Raw genomic sequence first — 27713 nt, 5'->3', positions numbered from 1 at the left:
AAAACTGCGATACAGGCTCTCAAAAAATACTCACTGAGCTTAGGCTTTTCCTCAATTACTATAGATTTCTTTGAACCATTTGCAGGTTTATGCACCTCCACTTCAGGATTTAGTGTATCTGTAGATTTTATTATAAAACAACCTTATGAAATGTCCTCGGTTAATGAGTGTTTAAACTTTTGGGTGTTTTTGTAACTATTGGCTGTAATATCACTAGTTAATTTGAAATCACTAAACGCCGGCGCTATTATCGATCAGTACGTGTACTGCCGGCGACTGTACGGAGTGAAATGACAAGCCAAAAACTCCACGCCGACCGCGCGCCATTCAAGTGACGGCCCCCGCTCCCCTGCCGACTAGTCGGTTATATGTATTAACCGTGCGCGATCCGGCTTTCGCTGTTAAAATTTAACTAGAAGTTTTATTTGTTGGTTTTAAATTGAAAACATTATCAAGCATCAAGCTTAACAATATTTAAATGTAGAATTTTACAAATAATGTAAATGAAACCTGTATTTCTTTTTGAAAATGATTAGTTAATAATAACGTTTGGTAAAAATCCATTAGAGAAAGAAGAGAAATACAAATCATAGATTATAATAAATACCAGGACTGATGATTTGAACATTAAGCATAATAAAAGAAACATAAAATTATAATTAATAGATACTGAAGTAACAAAATGAATTAACTTAATTATTATTAAGTAATAGTATACAGATACTTTAATAAAAGTAAATTAATACTAGGTCTTGCTATAGCATTCAGCATCTACTAGAAAACTAAAACAAAATTCTCGTCTTCGATTTATTACAGACAAACTATCTAATTTTATCTGTCGAGGTCGAGCCCACCGGCGCCGCGAGTGCTGAGCCGGATCGCGCGTTGATTGACTAACAAAAGGTGGCGTGATGTCGTGACGTCACATCACCTTTTTACAGAATTGAACCTTATTGGCGAAGTACTGTAAGCTGTAAAGCAGTATGGTTGTAAACTCTTTTTTATCGTTTCAGTACTCTTCGTTTTGTTATGCATGTCAAAATATAGTGAGATTACATATTATTGATATGTGATTTACTGCCAGTTCCAGGTATAATTCCATTTTGGATAACGCAGTAATGCTTCAGAGAAGTCCGTGGGGGGTATTCAAATAATAATTATATTCCAGACAGCTACGTTTGAAAATGGATTTCATATTAACAAAAAGGAATTCCTACTTGAAAATAAAGAGATGAAAATAAAAATAGTAATGTTTACTTTCGAACTGAGTCACAAAATCACAAATGCCCCGCTAATCTATAAATAGATGTTTACATACCTTCTTATAGTAATAATACACATTACACATAATTAATTTACAATTACGTACTATTGAGATAACGTTTACGCTACAGTATTTCCGAAGATAAGAATTATTGTAATGACCACGTGCGAGGAAAATACGTATGTAGGAGTTCCATTATTATACACCGATTATAAAGGCAGTGTAATTTTATAAGCTACCACAATATATTTCACTTTTTCCCATGATCCATATGAAATAGATACCAATTTTCAAAGATAAAAGACGAATGTAAAATAAAAAAGAAAGTATCTAGGTACATATTCACACTTCTTTTGAAAGCCAACTTACATTTAGAAAATACTAGATTCATAAATTCTACCCAAGCAACGTGGTAGCGTCTAGCAACCGGATTTCAATTAATGAATGTTTTTATCTATGATGCCATTATATGGCGCCCACGTAGATCCATATACATGCCTAATGCAGCATATTTTCGGTTATATTGAGATAATATTAGATGAAAATGTGTAGTATGTAACCTTTAATTTAAGGGTAAAGCTACCAAATTGAAAACCATTTAGGTATCTGTAGAGGCATACTCCGACCTAATATCACGTGAGTTTTAGCCGTGTTTCATAATCAATTAATATCTGTAGAGTGTAGAACCAGAGTAAAGATTAGGTAGGCTGTGGTAGAACGTAATCGATCTATATGGTTCATAAATACAGAAGACACCTACCTACTATGTTAATGAATTTGAATACATAGATGGCAATCAGAAGGTATAAGATTCCTACTAGACATACAGTCTCCGCGTGTCTAAATATACTCGTATCAGTCGATTCTCATGGAACACGCAATGAATGAGTGAACTCACATATTATACATGAGTGAAACTCAGGACTTTTTAATTTCGTTACCTATAGATATGGTTTTTTTTTGTTCAGTTTTCAGCGCTCAAAAAATAACTATACTTTAACCATGCTCGACTTAACTTAGATGTGTACTCTTTCAACAAACAAATAATAAATGAGGCTATAATAAATGGCTGTAGTATATGTCGTTTGGCTAAATATACATCTTAGTCTTTTTATAAGATCTCTTTTCGGCTAAGTTTAGGGTGCATATTTATTAAGATCGATCGATCGATTGTCTGAACCATCCACCGTGAAATCATAATACGCTTCTCAATTTCCGTTCCGTTTACTATGGTGTCAGGTAGATTCCGTTTTGAGATAATACGGCCTTATATGACTGACGATCATCCATCTTATTATGTACAGCTGCATTATAATCATCGTACATTACAGATTATGAGGTAGTTAATCAATTGGCAGAATGATTAATTAAAATTATATAGGCATATCTAAAGTTTGCATCAAGTGGAACTACGAAGTTTTCCGTTCCCCTGTTGATGCTACATAACTCTAAAAGGTATTGTTAGCGCTAATGTAATCTGATAACTAACTACTCGTATGTTCATACTCTGGTCCCTATCAATACCTTGAGTTCTGTGGAAATTGACTAATCACGCGATCAAGACAAAATTATTAAGTGCCGCGAAAAAACATCGTACGATGTGAGCGTCATTGAGGTGACGTGTTCAGTTACGTGTACCGACCAGCTGTTTAGGTGGAGCAGATCATGAGCTGTGTCGTGTTTTAGGTATTTATATACATATAATAGACGTATATAGTTTGTTTGTTACGAACCTCTATTTCTGGAGTTCGTATTATGTTTGTTGTCGTAGGTATTTCATCATTCATCCCTATTGAAAAATCGATTTTGATAAGATGATAGTTTGTATTGTTTGTTTAGTTTGTATTTAACGGCCGCTTGTAAAACCTAACTCATCCGTATAGTATAGTCAGAGTAGAACTATGTCTCACCATTATATTGTCAGTAAATGACTAAGTAATATTGTTACTAAGTATGTGCAATATAAATATGATGTGTTTTTCATCGTTGCTGAATAATTAAGTACAGATTGGATTGTTAAAGTGCGAAAAAATAGAAGTTACTTAGCCCCTGATGATAGTTGGTTCACACTTTTTTAAATTTTCATTATAAGCAGATTCAAATGTAACTAAGAAGTATGATAAGCGTTATTTTCTATTCCAAATTCATTTTGTTTTGTTCGTTCTAATACAGGGGTGATTTAAATAATAAACCCCAGAAAAAAGGTTCCTCAATACTAACATTACAAATTTAAAATTTCACAGATTGGTGGAAAACATAACCTGGAATAACATTTAAAATATTGTTACCCCAGAACTTTATAGGCTTTCAGTAAAATATGACATGCAAGTTTTTACGGGATCATTATCATAATATTGGAATAACTAATAATTACGTTGCAGATACATGACAGAGTTCAAAAAGAAGGTTCTACGTTCAACTGTATGAATTTATGTATATTCGCCGCTATCTCCGTCAATTCGGGGAATGTATCGTCCTACTTCTTTTTCCTTATTTTTGATTTAAATTTAGGAGGAAAACACTCCAACAGGAACTCGCCAATTTTAAAATGATACCAAATCTACTGGGCCAGCTAGTTATCATATACATTTTATATGATTCATTAATGTTATCTATGCTACTTGTGTGTACGAGTATTTTCCGCTTCAATCATTTTGGGTTTAAAAGATTCAAGGTCATGATTATTGAGGCGCATCTTTACTATATTGTGTTAGAAGGATGTGTTACTCTTATTTGAATTTTTGTTGCATTTCCATCTTTTATCTCTGTTGGAAACTGGTTCGATTTAGTAATGAATTTGAATTTGTCCTACTTATTTTGTCTACTGATCTTTTCTGTAGAACTAATTCATTAAGTTTCTAATACTTTAATAATATAATTCCATCGATTAACTTCATTGATCATAAAATCAATGAATCATCAAGTTGAATCATCGAATGTTATTTCATCAATAAATTCTCTATTTTAATATAGGCTTTTAGTAAAAAAGTTTACAATATATACGAAGTCACAACTCAGTTTTCATCGATGTTTGTACTTTGTGAATATATACTATACTATATACACTATTATATATATTATATATACTAAATATACTATTGGAAATGCGTCTTTATGTTCCCAAATTTTCAGAACATGAATATCGTAGCTTGTCTATGATATATACCTTCGTTTAATTTGCCGTGATTTAAATCAATTGATGTCAATTGCCCAAAGATATATTTTTATCGATGACATGATTGCGTTTAACTATATCGAGCCTGAAGTTGTGATGCAATATAAGTAGATATGCCTATTATACCGACTAGTTAAAAATTTGTTTAGTTTCTTAGATAATATTTTTAGACTACCCACACCAAAGTACTAGTACTAGAATTCATTTGGATCGTAAGGTTTTTAAAGAAATCGTACAACCTCGATATATAGTTTAGTTGCATTCCATCCGTAAAAAGTAAAACAAAGGATCCGGTTAAAATTGACGGATAAAATTTGCAATATAATATTATGATTTATAGCAATGAAAAAAATATCGCATGCCTAGCGAACGGCAATGGCCTTGTCCTCGTGAAATTTGATTTGTCTCACTCCTACGATCGGAATCTAATATTTTTTTTCTTCAATACAAATCACTTACTGTTCGTTCAACGGTTTCCCAATGTACCAAGCTATATTAATGGGGACAATTGCCTGTTAAACTTGCTTTGCAATGCTACTTAAAGACATTATCTATTTGTAGTAGAACTGTTGTATTAACTCGGAAAACTTTCGGAAAGAATACGATTTATTGAAGGGGGAGAAAAATATTGACAATTATTTTATAAAATTTAATTATTTAAGTAATTTTTTTTCAAAGAAATGTATCATAAATATTTTGTCACTAGAAATGAATAGTTTAAAATGTATAGGTACCTACCTACTACCAGTATGAAGACAGCAAAGAAGATGAACAATATCATCAAGGTGGCGGCCTATAGCTGGATTTTGACAGCCAATCAAAGGTAAAAAAAGTAATAGAATTTCAAATTTTCCTAAAAGTTAAAGGAAGTCTATACTAATGATAAGGTAGTAAGTAACTGAAAATGGCTGATGAAGAAGAAAAAATAATCGATGCAAATATAAATTATAGATGATATTTTATATGTGTTATTTTATATTATAAATATTTAAACTGTACTTATATAATGTACCGTAAGCTGTAGAACTGGACATTTACGAGTACCTATGTATTTTTTTATATCCTAATGATCTATGATCTTAATACATTTTTTGTCATAAATAGAAAAGGAAAATATCAAGGATCATTACGATCAAGGCTGTCGAAGAGTTCAATTAACTTTTGACCATACTTATTTGTGATGTTGCGAAGTTGATTTACTCTTTTATTTGTAGTTGAACGAGTACCAGCAACGATATATGGGCGGTGGTATAATTCATTTCGTATAGGAAATAATTTCAGCCAATCATCGAAACATATTCATTCAAATTGATTGTTGCGTCACAATGACGTAGGTACAATGACAATAACACTATTGGTATCATTAAATATTACCTAGTTGTTGTCCACCACTTCTTCCGCGTAGAATTGGTTTTTTTTTTTACATTAGTGGTTCATCATTTAATTGAGCATTGCATATGTAGAAAGAAATTTATTTGAATGTCTAAAGTACGCACTATTCTGTAGTTCGATGCTCCTCTACAATGTAAATTTCGAATGCGTTTCAGACAAGGTGAGATAAAATCGAATCGGAGACTCTTACTGATGAGTTACAAATACATAGGTGCAAAACAGAGCTATAAGTAGCCCATATATTTAAAAAAATCCATTCCATTTCTAAACATACTTGCGATTTTATTTTAATTTCATTCTCAATCGTCTGTTGATTTGTAGTGAAACTTATACTCGTATGTATCTACTTCCTGTTTAGAATATTTGCTTTTAGTTGGCACAGTCCTCTTCGCTAAGAATATTGTCTATGTACCTACTCCTATCCTGTATCTTCTAAAGGTGGTCTGTGTAAGACCTGTTGTGTGTACTGGTATTTTCCACAACAAACACTTTGATTCGCTTGAAGATGATGAATGACACAAACTACACAAACAAATTACTACTACGACGCGAATAAAAAGTCATACGATGGAAACGTCATCGAATTACTTTAATTAATATATGTAACCTTTTCCTGCAAGCTGTAAGTAGGTATAAATATTATTTAAATTTTAATAAAGCACCCTTAATTTGTAATTGTAACTGTACAGAGTACAGACACATATTTTTATAAAAAATACTATTAGCATAAGTGAATAGAAAATTTTTGGTAGAAATTTAGTAATTTGATCCACTATAAACGAGTATTATCTTTAAGATAACCACGTACCGAAAGAAATGGTGGTATCTTTTTTAAGTAATTGTTATCTGTTAATAATTTTCATTAATGAATTACCTACTTAGCAATTTTTTACATTAAAATATATATTTTATCTGATAATCTTTATAATCATAATATCTAAAGTATTGTATTTATAAAGTGGTGGTGTGACTTTTATAGTTGCGATAGAAACTCGCATATAAATTGACACTAAAAGGAACCAAAGTTTTGGTTCTTTTCACAGTTTTTTAGCGATGCCTTTGCGCCATTGAAAGTACGCTATGCCATCAATCGTAGGTACTCAACATCCTTTATACAAAAGAGACAAAACTTCGATGGGGTTATAATTAACATTTATTTTAAGCAATGTCATGCCAATGAGACGAATGAAAAAAAAAGAAACTTGACGTTCAGATGACGACCTACCTACGTGGGCATGAAAGCAAGATTTGCCTGTATTTCTATGTTTACTGAGTACACGATTAACTAGGTAATGTAGCAGAATTAAAGCTAGATTAAGCTACCTTTGTGCTAACATGATTTACTTAATGGAACTGTCAAGGTCAAAATCAAAGTCAAACTTCGAAATGATTTTACGGCCATATAATATTCAATGATGTAAATAACCTATGTGTTAATCCAGAGTGAAATCTATTTCCACTCCAAATTTCAGCCGCAGCGTTAAGGAGGAACAAAATACACACACACAAACGTTTGCCTTTATAATATTAGTGTGATTATATTAATTTACATAAGTTGTTGTTAGAGTTAAATTTTGAAATACAAATTATGAAAAAAGTTTGTATATTCGGTTTTCAAGGAGACGCGTGACGTTTATTGGATTACACAGGATTGTACGTTGCTTGTAAAGACTCACTCTGTTTACTCTGTGTATACCAGCGTAAATATGTATAAGTACTCGTAAATACGACTAAATTGGTAAGATACCAAGTGTATGTAAGCTCCGATGGTGTGGACCGCTGGCAGAAATGATCGTCAGTCGTAAATTACTTTATAGATTTTTCATACTCGCGCGATTGTGAGCATGTCTAGACGCAATCATCTGCTGGTCGGGCAGATGTTTGCGGGCGTTGAGTTACGCGAGGAATTTTTATCGACGCTGGCAAGATAGGTATGATATCCTGATATCTTATGTACGTACATGTATTTAACATAATATCGACTTGCTTAAAAATTAGGAAAGGAGAGTCCAAATGCGTATGGTGCCCAAGCCTAATCAGTAAAGTCCTTAAAATATTACAAAACAAAAAAATATTAAACTCTTTATGATTAATCAAATCTACGAATTCACTTTCAAGTGAATGAACTTTATATTTATTTCCTTCAAGATATGCAAAAAATATAACAATGGCGTCGTTTTGACGTTTCTGTACCCTATGTCAAAAATTTGACAAATAGGTACTTAGCTGGTAAGGTTCCATCTTCTACCTAATATCTCGAGGACTTGGGATTGTATTTTTGTTTTGCAATTATAATTTTGTTCGACTTATTTATTTATTAATTTTATTGTTAATATAATCCCTGTATTTTTAATTGTAATGGTAGTTGGGTATATTAATAAACTATAATTTTTTCTAGTTTTCGAAGCGTTAGCGTTTGTAGACAGAGAATCGACGTGCTACTTGGCTACAGGCCCTGGCCAGAAATGGACCATCTCCTCTAAAATAATCTGTTAATTACGAGTATCTACCTATTCAAAAATTGCTCATCTACAGCACGTGATGGAAATGAAACTTGAAAAATAAATCGTCATAGGTTAAATGATTACCTATTACGTATATGCAAATAAATAATAATAACACAATGATGAAACGCAATATTTATCACACAACATAGGTACGAGGGGTATGCGTAACTCTGTAGGATAATTTAGCAATCTTTCTCTTTCGATCTGCTATTCTCACTTCTATCTAACTTCATGACCATAAAAGTCACTTTTAACCTTTGTCAACTTGACGGACATTGAATCGCCGCTCTAAGATGTTTTATATCAAAATCCTGAAAATGTTTATAGTGATGTATTAATTAAATAACATAATTATCATTACGCACGACCTTCACTGTTTGTATGCCAAGTAACAAAACTCATTATCATAATATTCTCACTCAGTACGTATAACAAAAATTAAAAAGCTATTGGCAGACGATTAGCTACGTCAACAACACTCAACCAGGAATTTCGCTATTTATTGTATTTCGTATTTTATTCTTGATAATTTCTTCTTCAGTCAGACGTAATATGTACTCTGCCTTCGATTAAGCATAGGTCTAGAATCCGGTCCAACTTTTCAGTTATGTGCATTTTAAGAAATTAAATATCACGTCTCAAACGGTAAAGGAAAAACATCGTGAGAAAACCTGCATACCTGAGAATTCACACGTGTGTGAAATCTGCCAATCCGCATTGGGCAGCGTGGTGGACTAAGGCCCTCTCATTCTGCTAGGAGACTATATGGGTTGTTAATGAATTTCTCCTTCAGTCAATCGTTGTGGGCGTGCTATGCATGGTTGTGAAAACGCATCCTTTCAGTATTTACTTTCATTAATTTGATAACAACGTTACAAAGATATATTACCACTAGCCACTGTATGGTGGATCAAGGCTACAAATCACACTCATAAAGAAGAAATTATTTTTGGGTCTTAATATGACTCGACGCATTAGAGTCTTTTTTTAAAATTGACGCTTAGTGATTCAATTCCTCATTCCCGTAGGAGTATTCAGAGACCATGTTCTTCCACTTGCTCTCCTTGCATATCTCCCTAGCTTCGTCCATTTTCATTAATCGTTTCATACAAGTTCATCAGTCTGGCATTTATTGAGAATGTCCTGGATTTGGTTCCTTTTCATGATTTACATTCGTCCTCGCCTTATAAAAAATGATTAGTCTAGTTTTTTTATCCTCTCTACGTACCCAAACCATCTATGCATATCTTTCTCGACTAGCAACTATATCTTCTTCTACATTTACTTATAGCACATCCTAAATATCGGCGGACTTAATTCATTAATTTCTTTAACCTTTTTTTTCATTTTGTTTGGGAGCTTCGAAACACTATCATGCTCCATGTTATTTGTTTCAATGTAAGGTTTTATTTGTAATTTTATTTAGTATTTTACTATTAAGGGAATTGAACTCGTAACATTGATCTTAAATACTAAGTATAAATGTTTTTATGATACAAATGTTAACTTCGTTGACGTTGACTCGTTTAACGTTGACTGGAAAATTATCACCTGGTTAGAATTATGGGTACCATCTATTAGCTAGCCAACAATAATTATGCCTATCTACAGTTCTGCAGAATTAGGTACCCACGTATTTTCAGTGTTTTACAGTGAATTTTGTATATTTTGTAGGTTCGAATCCGGTCGGGGGTATGCACTGCCAATTTTTCAGTTGTGTGCATTTTAAGAAATTAAATATCACATGTCTCAAACGGTGAAGAAAAATATCGTGAGGAAACCTGCATACCAGAGAATTTTTTGCCAATCAGCATTGGGCCAGCGGCGTGGTGGACTATTGCCCTAACCCCTCTCATTCTGAAAGGAGACTCGAGCTCCGCAGTGAGCCGAATAAGGGGTGATAATGATGAATGATAATGGATGATATATTTTGTGTACCTATCTATCAATCAATACATGTAAACAAAATTGAAGTGATTTCTAGCTGTGTTTTATTAAGTGCTTATACCTAGTTATTTACATTATCGACAAAGCAATTTAGTTTATTATATTATCTTAGAGTGCATCTTAGATTACACCGCAGCCAAATCAAAATCTTCGTCCTTAGTTAATTAATTAAATTAAGGAAGTCGTGCCCTTTTGTATTGGTAGACCATATTTGACAGGATAACTATTTTTATGAAGAACAAACAAATATCGGACCTAAAAACTTAATGAAGGTGAACCAGAATGAACAAGTCATTGTGACCAAGGTCTAGTTAAACGCTACTTAGCTTGTATAGGTAACATCCAATATCGCTAATTACTTTACACACCGTGCGAATTAGTGTATTTCATTATTATAAAATGGTTCAGTTTTACTCGCTTCATCACCATTATGATCGAGCACAAAAACTACCAGAGTCGAGACCCAAGGCTAGAAAAGAGGGGATGAAATTTCTCTCTAAGGGCGAATCCTGCGAGAATTGGATCTCGACTTAGGGAAGCGGTAGGATTGATAGGGTTTTGTGAGATTTGGTGGCATTAGATTAAATTAAATTATATCCTTATCTTTCAAAAGTAAGCTTGTAAATTAAGCCTAATTGAAATAAATTAATTTTGAATTTGAATTTTTATGGAAATCCAAGTCTAAGTGAATTTCTTGGTAAGAGACTCTCAGTGTATGCATGAATAGCCTAGCGTTCTATGGTAAACATAATATAGGTGAAAATAATTTATAGTTATTAGTAATTAGTGAACATTACCCCTTTGAAAGTAGCGCTATACTATATCCTATCATACACTATAGGTTTAGGTATGTACCATGTAGTGACTACTAAATTACTATGTAACGCCTGCAAGCAGCTGCTGATACTCGTAAGCTTATATACTATGGAGATGGACTCGTATTCTGCTATTTGGCGAAAAACCGGTAATTTCAAACGGCGACCTACGCTGCTTTCCAAGAAGGTACCTACCTATGTTTAACTGAGAAGATGTTGAATTTGCAATTAAACATTGTAGAATGTTTAATTGCTAAGTGATGTGTGTGTATGTGAGATGACGTGATTGCAAAGATTGTGTTTTTAAATAATTATGTAAAGTTTAGCAATTATCCTAGAGTATTAATTAATTAACTCGCACCTAGAAAGTAAATTGTCGCTGCTAAACTGCAGTCTTATCATCTACTTTTCTGTGGATGGCAATTAAATTGTATATAAAACAAAAGATAAAGAATAGACCTTGGAGTTTTCTAGAACACAAAACTCGTCTCGCACATGTAGGCAACCAAGTATTTCTTTAGACGTTAAATATATGTATAAGTTAAGTAGGTATATAAAGTTTAAGTTAAACACATTGTAGGAAAAACAAACAAATTGTAGGAAAACATGTTTAAAAACAACTAAACCTTCGTTTTTAAAACTGGTACAATAGATTGTCTTTTCAATGCCGTCAATAATGGTACCAGACTATCAAATTATGTATAACTATTCCTTAATAAACACAGAGGATACCTTACAAGAACAAGCTTTAAGACTAATACATTCCATAATCATTCGTCAAATTATCAGTCCAGCCAAAAATATAAAAAATCGGCAGATTGACGCTGCCATTTTTGTATAAAGTCATCAAATATGACGTTTGTTTATCTATTCAAAATGATGAGCTTATTCTAAGGACACAAACAAAATACGAGAATATGCGACTTTGTCATCGTGGACAAGCATTAACCTTCGATTTTAAAGAACAGACCTAAGACACTTCGCTACTCAAGAGTCAAAAGAATTTTTATAATCAAAGGTTAATTTTAGGTAGTTCCAGAGATAGAGCATTTAAAGAAAACATACAAACTCTTCCGTTTTATAATATGAGTAAGTATGTAAATATTTAATATGTATATTCAATTAGTAGTTTGTACCATTGATGATGCACTCTAGTAATTCCATATTTTATGATAAGTGTAAAACACTCAATTGTTTTTCCTTCCGCACATAGGTACGTTTTACTGATTTTCTGAAATTCCCAGTTTGTATAAACTCCCTCTTTTACAAATTTTGCCGCTTTTTGTCGCTAAAACAATAATGAAATATGACAGATTTCATTATTACTCTCTGAAGGTCTCGCGGACGAAGTCCGTCCGTTCGTCGGGCGTCTGCTAGTTCAGTTTTTTATAATGCGTAGGCATACGGTAGGTAACTATATCTTATTATAAACAATCAACGCTTTTTTGTATAAAATTGCAGATTATGATAATAAAAACTTGTTTTTCTCATATCTTAGAATTTTCTCAATTATCACTTATATAAGTAAAACAATTGAATTTTTTACAAGAGATATGCTGATTGTGCCAACAAAAAATTCAACTATTTCAAAAGTGATCCACGTTCACAATGACCTTCAATATTTTATCGAGGGTTTAATACGAACCCATAATTTTAATAATCTTAGTGAATAAAGAGATAACTTGTCTTAAAGCAACACTGTTGGTACAATCAATATGATTAATGATGCTTGTCGATTCAGTAAAAAGCCATTTGATAATAAGTATATAAAAAAAATCATAAATTAGCTTCATTACCATTATCATCATCCATACATACTAATTCGTTGTTTCTAGAATCCTCAAACAGGGCTTTATTAATTGAAGTTATCTTGAACTGAAATGATCATGTAATGTTCCAAGCTTCTTTGACTGATTGCAATCCTCCAAAGATTCAAACTTAGAAACGTTGCGTACTTTAACCAATCATGAAAGATGCCAATGACAATTAATGACTTTTTTATTGACCTCACTCAATTGGCGACAGATGGAGCAATCAGTATGACTAACCAGAGCGAACAGCTTTAATTCATTTTGAACTAGCTGCTCAATGTAACTAACGATACTGGACTGTAATTGAGCTAAATTTTCAAAGCGATGCGTTCTCTGATAAAAACAAAAGAGCCGCTAAACTTACTAAAGCTGGTGGACAAATGCAATAGATAGGTTCAAAAACTATTTGTGAGAGACCTTTTTGAAACAGAAGTTATATTAGACTCATACTACTAAAACATCATGGTTTTTGCACTCGTCGCCCTTAAGAAAATTTTGTATAGGTAAACCCGATACACGTAGATAAGACTATAAAGCCGTGACGAAACTATACGTGCTAATCTTTTATGATACTCAAATGAAAACACTTCATAATCCATCTTTTAATTGAAACTAAAAATTCAAAAATTCCAACTGCGTAAAAAGGTAGGAATGTTTGAAAAACAACATTAACATTCAGGCGATCCGATTTTCACTTCATCGATGTCAAAGTTTCCAAATAATTTGAATTTCAAATAACTGTCTCTAAAAAACTCTATCGAATAATTATTTTTATGAATAAATAAAACTTGCAAATGTTATTAATTAAAAAAGTTATCTACTAATGACGTTGCAACCTTTTACAGTGCATCCAGGAAAGTGCAATGTTTTGCCACACCCATTTAATAATTAATTTATTGAATGGTACTAATTTTATGAATCTGTTTTACCCTCTTAAAAGTGGGGAATTTTTATTCTTAAACTGCTCATTTCTACCTACTTATAAAGTTTTACTGCATATGCTGAATGTACAATGTTTGGGCCACAAACGTTATATTCATTAGCGTTGGATGATTGTGCCACAAACAAAAAACATTGTGACAATTTTTATCAATTTAAATAAAATGTGGAAAGCTTTTATTCCCAAATATTAGCTACTCGTATCTAATATTTTAAAGAACCTCATACAGCATCCTTAATGCACAATGTTGTTTCACCATCATTAATTCTGGCGTTATTCAATGGTGACAATTTCATCCGTTATTTCATCAATCCATTTTATTTTCATGAGAAGTGGAGATTTTATCAGTAAAATACTAAGTAGTAAGTACCTACCTGTAGAATAGAGACTAAATTCATTATTTAGGTTATATTTTGAATATGAACGTATTCATTGTAAAGTATAGAATTAAGCACCGAACATCACAAATTGTGTGCATTAAATTTTAACTGAATAGGCACATGTTTAAAGATTATTATTTGGAATACAGGTAAACAAGCTTTATAGCATACAATTAAATTAACAACATCCTACTGAAGTTGACGTTTTATCTTTCGAGGTTGAACCAGCCGTTATTTTAAGTAGTTAAATTAAATTAATTATAATGTATGAATTTAATAAAAACATATATTTATCTTTTTTATTACATAGTAGGTACGTGTTTAATTGATATAATGATTGTTTATAAAAGTCAGTCAGGTTTTTGTTCCATTTAACAAGTAGACGTACATAGGTACATATTATTATGTACTTAGTTTCGTTTAGTAACCGGAAAGTCCTGGGTTAGAGCTAAAGGCAAGGGTGGGACGATTCTGGTACAAACCGCATTATAAACAATTTGCGGTCATTCCAAATTCAAAGGGTAGGGTTTTTTTTTTGTTGGCGTCGGCTATCTGTGTTCATTCCTGACTTTTCAGGTGACTCCATTTTAATATTTTCACTGGTCAATAGACTAGGTATCGTTGTTTAGATTGACACTATCTGATCTAGCGATACCCAGGTTAAAAGATTGGGTATCGTTGCTGGGACTGGCGCTACCCAGGTTAAAAAAATGGGAAATTTACTAACCAGTCACCCCGTGGTGTCTTTCTTATTATTACGTATTAATATCTATTCTCTAATATTTTACATTAGGTTTAAATTACAGTGATGTATTATGTCGTAACGCGTGATGCATCAGTAGCCAACCGGATCGGAGTTGATATGTTTTCACTTCCATAAGATACGATATATCTTTCGTAATTCAGTGACGATGAATGTACACATCTTCGAGTAAAATATATGGTTCCGGTCGGCCTTCTAATGTATCTCCACACGCAATCCTAACAGAAGACCGATACGACGATGTTTACAATGATATTCAATGTTGTATAATTTGTTTATTATTGCCTTATATCTCTAACTGGTATTTTTTTATTAAAGTTTATAATAAAACACCACAATAGGTACATTAAAGAAAAAGAAAATATTAATGATTTATTGACATCTTTAATATTTTATTTTGGCTTGAAAAGATTTAGGTAGGTACTTTATAATAAATTACTTTTTGACCGAAAAGGAATAAATGCCCCTTTCTTCTACTCGTAGTTACAACACCCTCACAGGGTTCCATTCCAAAGTAAAGCAAATAGGTACGGAAGGTTGCAAAACAAAAATTCAGTTTAGACATCGCGGTCATCCTTCTGTATTGATTAATTTAGGTCCTCGAATCATTTATGCCTAATTGTAAAAAGTCACATAAGTAATCCGAATACCTAATGTAATGAAAAATCGTAGAAATATATACTTTGATTTCCTTATCTAAAACGAATCTAATGGCGCTTCGTTAAGCTTAAATTCCTCAAACTTCTCTTACAGAGCGTGTCCAAGAGCGAGACATTACCAACACGGCAACATACCTACATAATCTCTTCGGCAGTCAAATAAAAGATCAGCCAAATATACTTAATGTAGGAAAATATGTGCAATTACTTACTGTCTTCGACGCACATCTGGTTGTCGGGCAGGAGTCGCAAACCGTTGGGACAGGAGCAGGAAACCTTCGGCGAGTAGGGCCCTATCCGCGGCGCAGGCAAGCACAGATGCGAGCAGTGGCCGTTGACGGCTGCGCAGTGGTTCACGCCGTCGGGTTGTCGGTACGGGTGGTACACGTGGATCACCATGGGGTTTTGAAGCTGTGAGAAATTAAATATAAAATAAGTACCTATCCTATAGTCTGGCAAGTTCCTTCCGTGATATGCTGGCGACGGGGGAAAGACTTGACGGTGCATCATTGTGTGTTTTCATTCATCGCTACACGCCCCACGGCTCGCGCAGAATATTGGGAGTGTTACGAACGAAGTTGCCAAGCTATATATCTAATAATGTCCTTCCGATCGAATTTCGTTTACGGCAGCTATTCTCGTCCTTGCTCTCGAATTTTGGCATCTACGCAGGATTTATAGTACAGAAAAGTATGCGGAAACACAGGTGCACTCCAAATTCTTTTACTGATGGGAAGGCAGAGCGATCCAGGTAATTGTAGTCTGTATATTTTTTGGGGATAGCAGCATTGTAATTTGTAGTGTTTTGTTTAAGAAAGTGCTGATCAAATTATTGGCATTTACAAGCTTATACTGAGGTAATTTAGTTTCGACAACGGAGAACAGCCCATTGTAAGAGAAGCTTTCATCAAATTTGTTTTCATTTACTCACTATTGACGAACCAACCATTTTAGCTATACTAAAATGGTTGGTTTTAAAATTGGTTCTTATTCATCTTGCAAGATTTATTTTAATAAAGGAATGTAACAATTTTGTCGACTTCAAAAAGTAGGTACATGTAGGTACATTATATAAACATTCAATCCAATTTATAAATGTTATGTTTGTACCTACATAATAATAAAAGTATACATTTAGGTGATGATACCCTGGAATTACCATGACTCCTAAAGTTGTTTGTACACAAAATTAGTGTATCTATTACTACTACCCAGATAACGAGATTAGTGAGTAATACGAATATATTGCGAGTGATTCACCAGTGGATTCTGAAGTATGTAGGATTTAGGAAGTACTGTCCATAAAAGAATGATGCGTTCTTGAATACACAATATTGATAAAAATGACCACAATCTAAAAGTCAATAAATTACCTATTTTAGGATTTGGCGACATTGGGTTAGTAAAAATATTTTATTTGCAATATTTTGGATATAATAAAATCAATAACACTATAATTCCTGTACCATATATTATGTGATTATATTAGATTATTCAATAAAATACCTATGCGACATAAAATTTACTGCTATAGAAAGTGTTTTTATTTTTATAAAACGCAATATGATTTGATAAATGTATAAAATTTAAGATATCATTTATAAATATTTCCTCTATTTATTGCATTTATCTCAGTATTATTGCGTTATTATTTTTTTTAAATACGCAGTTATGAATCAGTCATGAATTATGACTTTTGAATAAATCTGACAAACAACTTTTTGTGAAGATTAGTGTTTTCTGCATATTCAAATTATTTTAAGTGTCTAAGGTATTATACTCAAGATAATGATTGTTCTTATCACTTCCTGAATTTGCCTCGAAAAAAATATCTACATTTAACATCCATTTACTTTTTAAATTATACCTAAGTTCACATAAATACGACACGGGTAATAAGCACAGTGTTGTACCAAGTAGGTACAACACTATGCTTATTACAGCTATTTGTTCAGTCATGAAAAAATAATAAAAAGGTGTCATCAAATTTAGAAAAACCTAGTGATTTAAAAAAAATGTGCCAAAAAACACAGATATCAAAAGATTATAGCATATTTGTATAAACAATTAATAAATAACGATTTTATAATTGTAGTTTTTTTTTTTTAAATGACCATGATATACCATTTTGAAATCCTCACAAAAGCCCTTGAAATTGATACCCATGTTGCAATATTAAAAAAAAAATCATCTCGAGTCTATAGCGTCTCACAGTCGTCGTTTTTTTTTTAATTTCACCTATACATACATACATACATACAAGATACGCGGGAAAAACATAACCCTTCTTGCAGACGGCTAAAAAAAATCCCTTTTTCTGTCTCTCAATTTGTTGTAAAGCACCTAATAAAACGGGTATAGATTATAGTATAGCAAAATGAAGTGTCCTAAATGAAAGTATACCCCAAAAAAATTTTGTTGTCGGGTAGGTATACTTTGAAATATTAATACGGGCTCTAAATAATTTTAATGTCTATGTAGTTAGTTTGTACGCCGTAGAAGTAGGTGCGAGAGGATTACCAGCAAAATATCTATATAACTTGCTTAAAGACCTTGGCCTCTCTAGATGTGCAGCTAGTTCTATATTAGAACAAGTATCCAAAGCTGCTCTAATAGGATCTTACCAAATTTGGATAAGTAGGGAGAACAACACGAGCAGAGAACGGGGGGTGTTGATCGATCGTCCAGGAATTCCTTAACCCTAAATCCTGTAGTCACTAGTTCAGAACTCTGCTCGGAGTTATTCCGAAACCCGAAGGTATAAATTCCATAATATACTACATTTATTACCGTGTGTGTAGAGGTTATGGGCTCGACGTCTTTCCCGTTGAACTTGTTGGCGCGGTACACCGCGGTCTTGTCCCAGTCGGTCCAGTACACGGAGTCTTCGAAGGTAGTGATGGAGAACGGGTGTCGCAGGAAGTCCGTGGAGTAGAGGACGACTCGACGCGCTGAGCCGTCGTAGTTGCACGACGAGATTGTGTTCAATTTAGCGTCCACCTGTTTAGCAATGGGGATGATGACTAGGTTTGAATGTATTGATTTTTATGAGACATTCGGCTAAATAAAGTTAATGTAAACTAATTTATACCTACGTAAAAAGCAAAGATTGTCTGGATGTTTGCAAAATAATTAATATAAAACAAATTCAAAAACTATTAAAAATCTTTTATCGTAATTAGATGAAAATTCATACAGCTATACTATACATCTTCCTTACATTAAAACGTGACATTTTTCAATAAACGCACAAATAACAAAGATATTTGTAATTTTGTTTGAACGCCCATACAAATTTAACGATCATTACGTATGATGAACGACGTTTGTCTTTTTTGGGATCATTTTAGGACATGTCTTTTGTATGATGAACTTGAACAATGTACATGTTTACCTCGGTCACTAGTGTCTTACAGACTTCAGAACTGTAAACATGACGAGTAAACGAAAATCTTTGTATATTGACGAAAAAGTTTCGGATTAATAAATCCGTTCTATAGACACGGGAAAAAAGATTACTGATGTTAGAAGATGCTTCTCCGTATTTAACGACCACTGTCTATAACGCAGAAAAATGCTCAGTCCCGCTTTATACATATAATAGAGTTTACACTGTATATGAAAAGATTCTTACCCAGTATACACGTTTCCGCACAAGATCTAACGTTAGACCGTTGGGCCATTTGACGTCGTAGGAGATGATGGTTTGTCTATGGGAGCCGTCCATACCAGCGCGTTCGATCTTCGGCACTTGACCCCAGTCTGTCCAGTACATCCATCTGTTTGATAAAAAGTTAATTACAACGTAACCTGGATTTTCTCAAAAAACTTCGCATTTATTGAATTTGAACGCGCTAATTGTATTTTGTGGAAACACCTCGAGCAGGTCCCAGGACTTGTGACCTTGGGAGTAGGGTTAAGGGATCCCTTTAGAATGCATAAACATTCACCTTCCCTGCCCGACATGTTATGCATGTCCACATTAAACAATATATGATAAACAATAATTACAAAACAAAACACTATCAATATTTACAACACAAAACGTTACTGCACAAAATCACTAACGCGAGTGGCAGCGTGACGACGTCTACGCTGCCTCACAAACAAGTCAAATCATCAAATACCCTCTTAGTAAAATAAATAATTAATGTTAATACCACCTGTAACCCAGAAACTTGTAACAATATGCATTTTTTCTGATATTAATAACACTGTTATAAGCATCTATTGAACTGGAACAGGCTAGTTATATAACGCTGAAAAATATATAATTAGATCTCCATTAGATTTTTTGAACTTGACAGAAACTTATCCGTCTGATCCTTATAACACTGTGTTAGTTTTTGTAGAAAATATGTCTTACGTGAGTCATTTTACATTCTGAGCAACTAAATACTTCACAAATAGACTTCCTAATAAAAAAATCTAATATCTCTAAATAGTCCCTGAGCGATAATTTCTGCTTGTTTTAATTATTTTTACTAGAAATGCGCAGTTTCGTTTCAACGTTGATTTAGTGAAGCAGTACAGCGAATTTTTGTTATCATACGCCGGATTTAGACGGTTTATCATTGGTTTCATTTACGACGGCTCATAAAGCATTTAGATGTTTTATTGCTGATTTTGTTGAGAAAACTGGCCGGAAAAAAACTTTAATTTAAAGACAACGCAATCATTTTTACTTTTAGTACAGAGACCTGTCTACAATCTACTTCCTACTTGGGAGGTCAAATGATCGTAGAAACATGCACTTGATGTCACGACACGCTGTTCGATGCACTTATTAGAGTCGAGCTGGTGGGCATGAGCTGCCTGTTCTATCGAAAGATAAAATAGGCAAGACTGTCAGCGCCTAAAAATAGACATCGGAATGGGAAATCATTCTATAACCTAGGTGTCATGCACCCATGTCCCAAGTTTTGCCAAACTGGAAGGCCAAAACAGTACCTAATACATAACTTACTACTAAGTACGATAGGGAATAAAATGATTGATATATGATTATAATTTTACCCATCAAGAGGATTCAAGGCTATCGCACGTGGCTCTTCAAGCTCGTCCCGAATCAGTATCTTTCTCATGTTGCCCTGCAGGTCGGATAGCTCGATGTGGTTCTTGCCAGTGTCGGTCCAGTAGAGGTGGTTGTAGACCCAGTCCACTGCCAGCCCGTCCGAAGTGATCAACTGATCGCCTATCACGACTGTCCGTTGACTGCCTTCATCGATTGGTGCCCTATAAACATGGAAATAATCATAAGTAAGGTTTCCTTTTTTTTACTTGTTAGCCCTTGATTACAATCTCACCTGATGGTAAGTGATGATGCAATTTAAGATGGAAGCGGCCTAACTTGTTAGGAGGAGGACTCCTCCTAACAAGAAGAAGGACTGGCCTCCCACCAGCTAGACCTGGACCAATTAAGAAAACCTCAATTGGCCCAGCTGGGGATCGAACCCAGGACCTCCGTCTTGTGAATCTACCGCGCTCACCACTGCGGCACGGAGGTCGTCAAAGGATGTTTTGTATTATTTTTTATTATACCGTGCGGTCCCCGGTGTAAGAATAGAACCGCTCCATATCTTCCCGTGGATGTCGTAAAAGGCAAATAAGGGAAAACGTCGCAAGTGGGTGGCGGTCCCAAAAACCCACAACACTTTCACACAAGGATTCCCAAGACCAAGCCAAAACCATTAAAAAATATGCCAGTAAGTAGAAGGACATATTAAGAGGAGAGGAAGGCCAAACAATAGATGGCTGGATTGTCTGAAAGAGGACATGTGTGTAAAGGGGATGATGAGTTGTAGAGTAATAGAGACGAATGGAAAAGATTGATATATTTTTCCGACCTCACTTAAGTGGGATAAGGGAAAAAAGATGATGATGATGACAGAACAGTATTTCCTAGAATTCATGAGGTATGGTATAAAATTACGTTTATCTAGTTTTGTTATAGGTTATCTTATATTTAGGAATTTCATTAAGTTATATTTCTCAGAATTTGATATTGGTAAGTTGATAGGTTCGTACACTGAGATTGGAATCTTCTCAAATATCTATTATCAATATGGATCATTCAGGATATCTAATAAGTTCTATTTTATGCCTATAATCAAACGCCTCAAATGGATTACTCGGGAAAGTAATCGCCGAAGAAGATGATTTGCTAAATTATTATATAGTTGTAATGTGATACTCAGGAATCGAACTTACTTATAAATTTTTTCTTCTATGACATCGCTCCAAAATATCATGCCGGTTCTGAAGACGTAATCCAGCGCGGTGGCTGACTTCGTGTCGTTTACAATGGCCACCATTTCGTGATGGTCGAGACTGATCTTCCTAATGTCAAAGCGTCTTGCGAACAGCAGTGAGGGATGACCTTCAGTTGCCTTGCAGCGGGTTCTATCCCGAGGGTCCCTTGCGTATCCAGAGTGACACTCGCATTTGAATGTGCCCTTCTCGTTTATACATATCTGGGAGCAGGCTCCTGGGTCTAAACATTCGTCAATATCTGAAAAATAATATACGCGTTCAATTAGTAAACGGTTAACTGTTTATTTATATGCTTTCTCTAATTCCTTAGTTGATTTTCATTCTTATTTAATTTACCATTTGGATTTACTTACCTAACAACAGGATACAATAACGGTTCAACTATTTTAATATAATTAAACAGTTTAATAGCAGTACAGAGTATAAATAGTATGCCATATGTCAGCCAAACCCATTCAGTAGTTTTTACGTGAAGATTTCAAACATTCATATGTCTATACAAACTTTCGTGTTTATAATATTTTAAGTACAATTGTAAGGATATATAAATAAGTGAACTTTACTGATTTGGTAATTCTAAAATATTCCTTAGCTATCGCTGTCTGTTCTGGTACGTTTTATCAAATGCCATTCATGTTAAATAGCAACTAAAGCGCATCAGGTCAGCTTTCGGGTCGAATAATGCTAATTTCAGCTAAAGCAAATCGGAACGGGTAATCCAGTTCACTGTTCGACGCTTACACAGGCCTGGGATTTGTGCAGATAATTACAGTGAATAAATTAAGGTAAAATTGGATATCATTTAACTTTACAATTAATTTAACAAAATAACAAATATAACATTAAGAAGCCTCAATAGCTCAACGGCAAAGGGGTCGGATCCATCACCGAGAGGCCGTTAGTAATTCCCCTCCTAGTAAATTAAAAAAAAATTTAGTAATACAAAAACATATTAATTTATATTTTGCATCTTGAAAGTTAGTCTGGCATGTCATTAATGGCATGACATGGTATTGCAAAAAGCATCCCAAAATATGGCATTTAATTGTTTTTCTTGTATAGTGAGAGACAGCTCAGATGGATTGATTCAAATCTAACGTCATCACAGATGACGCTAAAGCTAAGTTTTTAGCAAAACAGCGTAATATACTCGTATAGTGGTTTTTTCCAGATACCGTCAGAAACCACAAAAATGAAGCGTTCAAGGAAGCCGATTCTTTAAGAAGCCGAAGTTTTTAAGAAAGTAAGAGATAATAGTTAGGTATTAGTTTAAAAATATCTACCTTCACACGTTCTGTTATCAGTGAGCTTGTATCCCTTCTCACAATCGCAATAGTAACCAACAGGTGTATCAACGCATCGTTGTGTACATCCACCGTTATGTTTGGCGCACTCGTCTTCTCCACAACGGTTAGGAGGTTCGTCTTCAAAGTTCGGACAGTCTGGATGTTTATCGCACACTTTGGACAGAGGTATGCACATTCCGCCGCCGCAGTCGAATTCCGTCCTTTTGTTGCACACAGGTTTTGGTCTTGCTGAAAATTTAAACAGACACGTTGTAGTTGAATGATTAAATAGCACTTAATTTCCACCTCCAGTAAAATATGTATGTACAAGTTTAAACGTTATCTAACTGTTTAAAATTCAGGTTTAATTATATTGACTTCCATATTGATGTAAATACGTGCTTTATAAACGGTATTTGTGTATTAACAGACATCAAATTATTAAGTTCCCTGAGTTAAAAGATAAATTCTTCTGCCCTGGTATAGTTAAAGATGCACAGAATAAATCTGGTATAAAAGTAGATGTAGTGACTAAAGTCAAGAAAACTATGCTGAGAAAGTTTGAGTACCTAGAGAGGATGAACGAAAGGAGACTGACAAAAGAATTTAAAAGGCGAGGGTTATTGTAAACTTTGGAAAGGAAAAGTCACGGCAAATCCAGGATATTCTCAATAAAGGCCAAGTCAAGAGTATCCTAAACCGTTGTATGAAATGATTGATGAGAATGAAAGAAGCAATGATATGATATATGTAGCAAGTGAACTTGTTCTATGCCTAACCCTAAGGGAATGAGACTTGACATAGAATATTATAACTTACTGCAGTTAACTTCATCACTGCCGTCCGGACATTCTTTGTCTCCGTTGCAATAGAATGCTCCTGGGATGCAACTGTGATCCTTGCACTGGAACTGGTCTATCCTGCAGGTGTGGTTTCCGTGGCAGATCTCCGGGGCTTCGTCACCACCGTCGGGACAGTCCCGGTCACCGTCGCACACCCACGCCCTGTGCACGCATGTCATGCGATCTTTGCATTCGAACTCTGTGGCGATGCATGGCGATATCACCTTCGGCGGGGTGGGACATTTCTGAAAATCCAAAATATTTTGTACATCAATTTAAAAGAAAATTGAAAACTTAATTGCAACGGTCAAATTAATGGTGTGTACGATGAAACCAATTTTAATGAAGAGTGTGACAGAAATGTTACCACGATTGATTATATAATGATTTATTTATTTTGCTATCATGCGCGTTGACTCTACAACATGCACGTTGTAGAGTGAACGCGCATGATCATGATGAACTTCTGCAAAGTAACGCCTGCTTCTATCCAATATCCAAGAAATGTTACCATCAAAGAAGTTAGAAGATTATTGACAAAATATCGAATTAGCAACTTACTTATTTTTGGTAATTATTTAACGTGAAAAAACGTGAGCAAGACTCTACTAAATAATCTTTATCTTGAACAAAATTCCAGCATAATATCGCTTCATATTGACAACATTTACTCGTGAAACTAATTCAGAGCACCTGTTACTTCGCTTGAAAATCGTTTATAGTTCGTAACTTTTACGTCGCTTGCTAAATTTATTTTGTGAGTTGTCAACTAGAGGTTGGTCGACTAGAAATCGAGTTAGATAAATTAAATGGTTATTGACTGGCGGTGAACCTCGGTGCTTTAACTTGCTTAGGTTTATATGTTTTTGATAGTTAAATTTTGAGGTGATATTACTTGAATTGCACTTATAAAGTTTTATAGCAGTGTGTGACTCTATCATATGAAAATAAAGTTTTTCCTTTATGATACCAACAGCAAGAACGTCCATGTTGTTCAATACGCGGACTCCGAAATACCTACTGGGTTTCTCGCTACGTTGCATGAATGAGTGGACATTCGTTTCGAACTTCGGCGAACTTCCTTGAGGGCATCGTTGAAGCGTCGTAGCGAGTAATGTATTGGGGCATTAATACGTTGACAGTCCACATACAAAGTAATCTTACCACCATAAGTCCCATCGAGTTAACAGAAGAAAATTCAAAAGAACTTCATATAGTATGTGGGCTCGGACTTGTGAGGAGATACTCTCGTGAGCCCACGATGTGCTCACTCAGACTATGAACGTGTTAAAAGCGTATTCTTACCATTTCATCACTTCTATCAGAGTCAATATCTCAGTCGCACCTCCACACACACACACACACACAATGCAGGTGAAGTATGAGTACGGCTGGCACGAAGGAGCTGGATATTTAAACTCATCGCTGCTCCGAAGTCAAGATATTGAAGTCCACGTGACATTCGCTTCGAGAATCGGCGAATTTTCTCGAAGCGTCGTAGGCTCGGGGCTTTAAAAGTTTATTCTCACCGTCTCATCACTTCCATCAGGGCAGTCAATGTCCCCGTCGCACCTCCACCGCGCAGTCACACAATGTCCATCCGCGCATGTGAAGTGTGTGTGCGGTTGGCATGTGGGTGCTGGACACTTGACCTCGTCGGTGCCGTCTCCGCAGTCATCATCACCGTCGCACACCCACCGCTGCTGTATACATTTGCTGTTTCCGCACGTGAACTCGTCCGATCGACATGTTTCATCTAATTACAAAGGTCAATGTTTTATAACACACATTATATGATGATGCAGTTTGAGATATAGCGCGCTAAAAAAGAAAAGGTGCAATTCCGCTATTTTACACTTGTTGACGAACTCATCGCCTATAATTGTATCCATTCTAAGTTAACGCGCCATCACACTTAATTGCATCGCTTCTTTAAAAACATGTAAGATTGTAATCCATAAAAGTTAGTGTTAAATTAGAAGACAACGCAAGATTTTTTTAAACACAACAAAGTATAAGCTGCTAATATTACTTACCATTGCAAAGACCCGGAGAAACATTATTTCTAACAAAGAAACTAATAATCCAAGAAAAGCACAAGCTGAAAGGGTGCAGGCATGATTAAAACATTCCTCAGGCAAGCTATAAGTGGCCAAGTAATGGAGGAGAAAAATAAGAATTACCCGACAAAACTGTAATGAGAAAAAGCAAAAAAAAAAGAATGGTTGCAATCATTTTGTCGAACAATACCGGTTCAGAACTTGTGACCTTTATAATAACCACAATGAATTTAATTAAGAACTACTCAATAAATCCAAGTGTTTTCTTTGAACAAATTTCTTTTTGTATTTTAAATTGTCCTGTCTATTCCTTCAGTTTAATTAAATTTCTTTGTGCCAACTAACTGGCATCCCACGGTGATTCTGTGAAATACGTTGGTAGATACCTACGTTATTAAATAAACTTCACTATGAAGTATTTCAAAAATAAAACAGTAAAATTTAATAACGGCAGACTCGTAGGTAAATTAAAACTGACGTTAGGTACTTTAATATATTTGAATTTCTGCGTCGATTTTATTTTAAAAATACGTGCCGTTGAAAAATTCTCCAAAGGATTTTCTCTACTGGAATTACGTGTCACCACTGCACTGTCGTCTGTCACAGATGGTCGACTTCATGTAAGAAAATTAAAATGGGTTGCACGACGACTTTAATGTTTCGCAGTACTTAAATAAACGCACCCTGGGAATTTAAATTAACGCACCCTGGGAATTTAAGTAAACGCACCATGGGAATTTAAATCTTATCATGATACTAACATACCCCCCGTGGTTTAACCCACGTAGTTCTGTTATAGCCTTCACCCATGATAACTTTACCAGCTGAAATTATTCAGTTATTACTCACGCAATTCCTAAATGATAGTTTCAGTTGAATTTTGATTTAACACTTGATTATTATTTTAGGAATGCTTGTAACTGCACTACAGTCATTCTCGATGTGCACTACCAACAAATAAATAAGAAATGAAGGTAGAAAGTTTATGTCATTTCATAACTTATTTATTTTAATTTATGTTTTACTTTTATATTAAATGTTATTCAAAATATTATATCACCTACCTATATATTTTTCTTCAAGGTTCTAAGCTTATTAATCTAATTCATTTTCATTTTATTAAAGAACAAGTTAATTATAACTATTATTATTAGGTGTGAAATGACTAGCGATTTATACCCTCACTTTTAATTTGTTTGTTGTTAAATAGTGCACATCGAATATGGCTTTAGTATACATGCATTGTGCATTGTGTACATTACAGTAAAGACATATCTGCTTATTAGCAAATGCTAACCAGTGATGAATTATAACTAGCTGTGTACCGCTACAGCTGTAGAACTTCTGATTTCCCGTGAGGTCAGTTGTCAGTCCTTGAGAGTTTTACAAACTAGCCGACTATTGCGCGGTATGTTGTTCAAGATACCCACTAGATGGCAGTGAAAGGCTTGATAAATATTCATATTATTTATATTCTTTGTGCTTTGCAAGACGTCTAAGTGAAAACCGTGAAAGCTAATATTATAAGCATATTCGAGACGATCTACTCGTACGAAATAAACAGTAAAAAATTTCTATACCTATATTTTACTATACTAT

At 34.3% G+C, this 27713-nt stretch overlaps 1 protein-coding gene across 10 annotated transcripts in view; it reads right to left on the bottom strand.

The window, feature by feature from the left end:
• Positions 1–27713, bottom strand: part of LOC112057725 (low-density lipoprotein receptor) — a 313316-nt gene that overhangs the window by 8922 nt on the left and 276681 nt on the right. For 7 of the 10 annotated variants that reach the window (XM_052882344.1, XM_052882299.1, XM_052882291.1 and 4 more), the window contains exons 5-13: positions 25584–25810; positions 24032–24299; positions 23210–23461; positions 21864–22164; positions 20670–20888; positions 19288–19432; positions 18444–18653; positions 15866–16064; positions 35–118 (exon numbers count right to left, since the gene is read on the bottom strand). In XM_052882344.1, the coding sequence (XP_052738304.1) occupies positions 35–118; positions 15866–16064; positions 18444–18653; positions 19288–19432; positions 20670–20888; positions 21864–22164; positions 23210–23461; positions 24032–24299; positions 25584–25810 (1905 nt within the window). The remainder of the gene's footprint in view (positions 1–34; positions 119–15865; positions 16065–18443; positions 18654–19287; positions 19433–20669; positions 20889–21863; positions 22165–23209; positions 23462–24031; positions 24300–25583; positions 25811–27713) is intronic. The other 3 variants (XR_008250937.1, XM_052882318.1, XM_052882313.1) reach the window with 1 other exon arrangement.

The sequence above is a fragment of the Bicyclus anynana genome, chromosome 1 (genome assembly GCF_947172395.1).
Source record: "Bicyclus anynana chromosome 1, ilBicAnyn1.1, whole genome shotgun sequence".
NCBI classification, from domain to species: Eukaryota; Metazoa; Arthropoda; class Insecta; order Lepidoptera; family Nymphalidae; genus Bicyclus; species Bicyclus anynana.
The sequence above is the reverse complement of the archived record's forward strand: the minus strand, read 5'-3'. Positions and strand labels throughout refer to the sequence as shown.